Source organism: Rhinopithecus roxellana, chromosome 9 (assembly GCF_007565055.1).
Source record: "Rhinopithecus roxellana isolate Shanxi Qingling chromosome 9, ASM756505v1, whole genome shotgun sequence".
Taxonomy (NCBI): domain Eukaryota; kingdom Metazoa; phylum Chordata; class Mammalia; order Primates; family Cercopithecidae; genus Rhinopithecus; species Rhinopithecus roxellana.
Window position 1 is genome coordinate 53,899,713 of NC_044557.1, and position 6,918 is coordinate 53,906,630.

At 36.9% G+C, this 6,918-nt stretch overlaps 1 protein-coding gene across 1 annotated transcript in view; it reads left to right on the top strand.

Moving 5' to 3' along the window:
• The window catches only part of DECR1 (2,4-dienoyl-CoA reductase 1), a 46,301-nt gene extending 46,114 nt beyond the window's left edge, over positions 1-187 (top strand). The window contains exon 10 of the mRNA XM_030937535.1: positions 21-187. Within this exon, the coding sequence (XP_030793395.1) occupies positions 21-80 (60 nt within the window). The 3' untranslated portion in view covers positions 81-187. The remainder of the gene's footprint in view (positions 1-20) is intronic.
• The last annotated feature ends 6,731 nt before the right edge of the window (positions 188-6,918 follow it).

The window sequence follows — 6,918 nt, forward strand, 5'->3', positions numbered from 1 at the left end:
TTGACATCTTTTTGTGTTAGGTCACCAAGGAGCAGTGGGACACCATAGAAGGACTCATCAGGAAGACAAAAGGTTCCTAAGACCACTTTGGCCTTCATCTTGGTTACAAAAAAGGGAATAGAAATGAAACAAATGATCTCTCATCTTTTGACTATTTCAAGTCTAATAAATTGTTAATTAACAAACATTCATTGAATATGTATTTTGTGCCAAGCCAGTGATAGCCATTGTATATTCAAAGATGAATAAAATGAAATATAGTCCTTCAAAACATTAAAAAAAAAAAAAAGGAGGCATAGGGAGAGTAGGTAGTAGGTAAAGATTCCTCTTTACCTACTGATAGAGGTAAAAAGTGCTTAGAAGTACAGAAAACAGATCTTTGTGGCTTGGAAAATCAGGAGAAACTCAATGGTGGGGGTAGTATTTGAGTTACATATTATACTATACCTATACTGATAGGGCCTAAAAGAAAGAAATTAGAGGATACACACTAAATATAATAGACTTTGCCTTTCCAGTATATTTTCTTTTCACTGGCCTTGTGAATTACTTCTTTGGGTAACTCCGTATTAACTCAAATCTTTACTTTTTACTAGGACCTATTTGTAGCCAGACATTTCATTTAGTACTGAATAAGCTATAGCCCTTGCCCTTTTGAAATTCATTATCTAGCAAGATAGTCAAACTTATAAATAATTATTTATGGTACATTGTGATAAGTATTATTCCAGCAGTATTTGAGTGTGGAGGAGGAAGTAATTCATTCTGTCTCCAGAGTTTAGAAAATGTGATGCCTAGGAGATAGCATGTCATCCCAGCTGTAAAAGAAGAATAGATTTCTCTGGGTAAAAAAGGTAAACAAAGTCTATAAAATATTTTTGTGTATCATTTGATTAAATTTCCTCTTTGGTTTGACTATTTTGTCATCCTGAAAATCAAATAATAATGAATCCAAAGTCTCAAGTCTACAGAGCTGTACTTCTGAGCCTATATTTTTAAAATGTCCATTTTGCTTTCCCAGGAGTCACTTATAACATGTTCACTAGACTGACTATTGCCATTGCCCAAGTTGACAGGAGAGGAAACCGGCTTCCATATTACCTCATCTGAATAAATCTGCAAAGGAATCCAGTTTTCCTGTTTGAATATATATGCCACAAGCCCCATGGAAACCCCAATTACACTGACAGTTAATTGTGTACATAAATTACATTTATTACATTTAATTGTGTACATATAGGGGAATGTTATAGATTTGGAATAAGTGGCCTGACATTTCCAATTATACTGACTTTCACTGGGCTTTTTAGGCTGTTACACTTTTTCTCCACATGCTTGCAATACAATACTCTCAAAATAAAATGCAGACAGTTACCTAGTCTCCATTTTACCTTTTGTACTGATCCTGTGTATTAGTCTGTTCTCATGCTGCTAATAAAGACATAACCAAAACTGGATAATTTATAAAGGAAAGAGGTTTCGTTGACTCATAGTTCAGCATGGCTAGGGAGGCTTCACAATCATGGCAGAAGGTGAGTGAGGAGCAAAGTCATGTCTTACGTGGTGGCAGGCAGGAGAGCTTGTGCAGGGGAACTCCCATTTATAAAACCATCAGATCTTGTGATGCTTATTCAGTATCACATTATTGTATTGATATTGTGTCCACACACCATTAGTGATGGTTTATCACTCATTCCATTTCCAAACCCACCTTCCCACCCACCTCTCACCAAACATACAAAGACACTTTCCCTCCACTGATTCCACCAATATAGCCATGTTTCTCTTTCTGGTTAAATTGATACTAAATGTTTACATTTATATAACTTAATACATTTTTTTTTCCAGTGTTGTCTCAACCTTTTTTTAAAAAAAAAATTCAGATTACATGATAAATCAGATCCTTTTTAAGATAAATATTATTTTTAGTATTCTGTTGTTTTGATGTATCATAATTTAATTTATTGGAAATAGGATTATTTATAATTCTATCTTTTTAAGTTTTTATAAAGACAGTGTCTTGCTATATTTATCAGGCTGGTCTTGAACTCCTGACCTCAAGTGATCCTCCTGCCTTGGCCTCCCAAAGTGCTGGGGTTACAGGCATGAGCCACTGAGCCTGGCCTTTGTTTTAAAATTTTTTGTTTTTAAATGTTTTTCAAGAATGCTGATGCCTCCCTTGCCAATGCATTTTAAAATTAGTATTAATATTACTTTTGATTGGAAAATCATAATTGAATTCATTTATGGGGTACCCTGTACATTTTAGGGGTACAGTGTGATGTTTTGATATATGTATACTGTTAGGCAGGGGTCTAGACCCAACATGGTGGCATTACCCAGCGTAGCAGGCCTTTTGTTAAAGACTTCCTTCACCCTTGTACACACCCGCAGACTTACATGCATCAGAGTTCCGGCTGGGCGACCACACTCCCCCATGACCTGCAGCTCACCTGCATTCCACAAGTTCGTAAACAGCAGTTTCAGTTAACAGTTTCCAAAGACCCCTTCCTTGTGACCTTTACTCAACTCCTGCCCTAGTAGTTTCAAGACCCCCCAGGCCCTGTTCGCACAACCAGCTTCCCTACCTCTCAGGCTATAAGAAGCCCCTACCCTCCTCCCTCAGTGCAACTTCCTCGGCCCACACCTTTGGACCAAGGAACCTTGCCCACAAGTCCTAATAAAAGCTATTCTCACTGCCATTTGCCTTGTGTCTTCGTTCCTGGTTTGGCTCCAGCCTCAGTTTACCTTTACATATACAATGTGGAATGATTAAATCAAGCTAATTAACATATCTATCACTTCTCTTACCTATTGGCCTTTATGGAGAGACATTTGAAATTTACTTTTATTATTTTTAAATATACAGTACATTATTATTGACTATAGTCACCCTGCAGTAGATCCTAAAACCTATTCTTTCTATCCAAAATTTTGTATGCTTTGATCAGAAACCCTCTTCTTCCCACTCCCTCAACCTCTAGTAAACCATCATTCTACTTTTTTTTTTTGAGATGGTGTCTCGCTCTTATTGCCCAAACTGGAATGCAATGGCATGATCTCGGCTCACCGCAACCTCCACCTCCAGGGTTCAAGCAATTCTCCTGCCTCAGCCTCCTGCGCAGCTGGGATTACAGGTGCATGTCACCATGCCCGGCTAATTTTTTGTAGTTTTAGTAGAAACAGGGTTTCACCATGTTAGCCAGGCTGATCTCAAACTCCTGACCTCAGGTGATCCGCCTGCCTAGGCCTCCCAAAGTGCTGGGATTACAGGCGTGAGCCACCATGCCCGGCCAATCATCATTCTGCTTTCTACTTCCATGAGTTCAACTTTATTTGATTCCATACATAAGTGAGATCACAGGTTACTTTTATTTTTCAGTATTGTAAATAAAACTGAACATTTTTGTGTATAACACATTTTTAGAACTTGGAATTTTTTCCTCATTTCTAGAAGTGGTATTATTAATCAAAGTTTTGAAGCTTTTAAAGTTTTTTTGATATACATATCCAATTGTTATTCCAAAGATTTGTATGGGTTTAAACCCCGTGAGTAATGTGTGACAGTGCCCATTTCAACAAATACCTGCCAACAATTAAAACTATTCACCCATTTTACATGTAATAAATGATAGTACCATTAAAAACTTATTAGTGAGATTGAATACTTTTATACACTTGTGAATTTCCTGTTTGTCGTTTTACCTATTGGTATCTCAATGGGGTATTGTAAAATTTTTGATTTGTATGAGTTTGTATGCAATTTTTTTCCTCTGTTAAAGACAAAAATAGTTCTTTTAATAGTTTCTTAGTCATCTATTGCATCATTATTATGTGTTATTACAAATGGTTGATGAGAAAGCAAAGCTTGCCAGCATGGCAGAGAGGATCAGAGAAGAGAGATCGTGGAGATATTGACTAACAGATATTTTTTCCTGAGTCTGAAAGAAAAATAAACATTGTTTATGGGTAATTCTATGACAGACCATGTGTGGGCTGTAACAACATCAGTATTCACCTTAAGAGTTACTTTGTCACTCAATACCTTCTGTAAGAGTCCTGCTTCTATTGTACTAGTGGAAGAGTTAATACTCAGTAAATTAAAGATTATTGGTAACAGTTTCACTCATCTTACCATTAACATGTGAAACCACCTCCAGGAAATGTTTCAGGTATAGAGTGACAGCCATTGTTTCCTTATTGTTCTTGTGGAAACTAAAACAATGAGAATTTAATGACTTTGAATAATAGAATTTTAGAGCTGGTAAAGCCTTAGAAAATGCTAATTCTCGATGTTTTTGTTTTACAGTTAAGGAAACTGCAGACCTAGAAAGTTGTGTGACTTGCCCTAGGTCACACAGTAAGTCAGGCTCATGTCTCTCACCCAGTTGGATATTTCTTGGGATCATAACTTAAGAGACAATAACAAGGTTTTTAGGAGGTAACAGTTACATTACAAAAGCCTTGAAGAGGCGAAAACCCATCAATGTCTTTAGCTTATTAGTTGAAGTATGACTTCTAAAAATGCACAAATCATGAATTATTACAATATGAATGCACTCAGGTAACCTTTCTCCAGGTCAAGAAACAGAAGAAACAGAACATTACCAGGAACCCAGAAGCCTCCCTTCTGCCCACCATCGTGACTCCTTTCCTCCTTCTCACAACTAAACACTGTCTTGACTTCTAACCCCATCGTTAAGCTGTTTTGAGATTTATATAAATAGAATCACACAATATGTATTCTTCTGTTTTTTGGCTTTCTTTCTGTGTAGTAATTGCTTATGCATGCTCATTGTTATATTCCATAGAATATAAGGTATATATATGAATATACCACAATGTATTTGTTAGTTCTGGTGTTAGTGGACATTTGAATTATTTCTCGTTTGAGGCTATGCCAAACACAAAGCTGCCGCGAACATTCTATTCTTTTGGCGAAAATATATACACCTTTATCTGTTAGATTGGTAATACCTCAAAGTGAGATTGCTGGGTTTTAGGGTATGCTTGTGTTCAAATTGAGTAGATAGTGTCAAATGGCTTCCAAGACTATTCACAATTTAACCTCCCACCAAGCTGTTTGGGAACTTCCACTGTGCCACATCCTAACCAGTAGTGAGCATTCAAATTCTCTTTACTTTGAGCCATTCTGTAAGTGTGTGGTGGCATCTCGTGTGTTTAATTAGCTTTTTTTTTTTTTTTTTTTTTTTTTTTTTTTTTTTTTTTTTTTTTTGAGAGAGAGGGTCTCCTGTTGCTTAGGCTGAAGTGGAGTGACATGATCTCGGCTCACTACAGCTTTGACTTCCTGGGCTCAGGTGATTCTCCCACCCGAGTTCCCTAGTAGCTGGGACTACAGGTGCACGCTACCATGCCTAGCTAGCTTTTTGTAGAGACAGTTTTGCCATGTTGCCAGACTGGTCTCAAACTCCTGGGCTCAAGTGATCCTCCTGCCTCAGCCTCCCAAAATGCTGGGATTACAGGTGTGAGCCACTGCACCTGGCCAATTTGCATTTATTCTGATTACTAATAAAATTGATTACTTGTATATGTTATTGGATATCATTTGGGTATCTTCTAGTGAAAAATTTGTTCAGCTTTCTTACACATTTTTCTATTGGGTTATATTTTTAAATGTTGGTTTCTAGGAGTAATGTTAATATATTTTGGGTATGTGCCTTTGTCAAGTATGTGTTGCAAATATTTTCTCCCACGCTGAAATTTGATTTTTCACTCTCTTTAATAGTTTTTTGTTGAAGTGTATAGTCTTTCTGAACAGGAATTCTTAATTTTAATAGAGTCCAATTTTTCAATTTGTTTCTTCATAATTGGATGTGAAGAAGTATTTTCATGCATGAAGTATTGAAGTTATTCTCCTGTGTTTACATATGTTTCACATTTATATTGATAAACTTGTAATGAATTTTGTTTGTGGTATGAGGTAGGCATTATGCCTGTAATTTTATATTTGCCTATCTAGAATCATTTTTTTCATTCTTCATCCTGTTCTGTGCTTGAGGAAGCAGACTTGTCATTTATAGGTAAGTGCGACTGATGTAGCTGAGGTGTAGGAATTTCTTTGTGTGATAGTGCTCAGGAATTAAAGCCTACCGTGCTAGTCCTGCTTCTAGATTCATGACAGTTATTGCTGACAGCCCTCTATGAAGTCTCTTCAGAAATTTCCCTATCATAATTTGTTGTTGTTTTTCTTTCTTTGCTCATGCTGTTACTGTAAGAATGCCAAATCTGGTAGAGTTTTGGTGCATACTTGATAGTGAATAGTTATTTTTCTATGAATGAAATATAGGAAAATTCTGTATGTTCCTGTTATTCTTTTGGAGATATTTCAAGAAGAAATATTTGACTATGGGCCGGGCACAGTGACTTATGCCTATCCTATAATCCCAGCTCTTTGGGAGGCGACGGTGGGTAGATTATGAGGTCAGGAGTTCGAGATCAGCCTGGCCAGGATGGTTAAACCCCGTCTCTACTAAAAATACAAAAATAAAAATTAGCTGGGTGTCATGGCGGGCACCTGTAGTCCCAGCTACTCAGAAGGCTGAGGCAGAAGAATCGCTTGAACCCAGGAGGCAGAGGTTGCAGTGAGCCGAGATCATGCCATTGCACTTCAGCCTGGGCGACAGAGTGAAACTACGTCTTAAAATAAATAAATAAATAAATATTTGACTACGTCAGTTTGGCAGAAAACTTCAAATATTTGGAAATTTTGAGATTTCTTTGTAAATTTTAATGTTAGAGGAACCCTTCAATTCAACGAAGTATCCAGTAGTTCACTGAGTCACATTTATGTTTATTTAGATTCCTTAGGCCATAAAAATTTTATCCTACATTTCCACCTGGATCCATCATGGATTGCATGTCAGCTGACATTTTGAAGAAAAAAACAAATACAAGAGA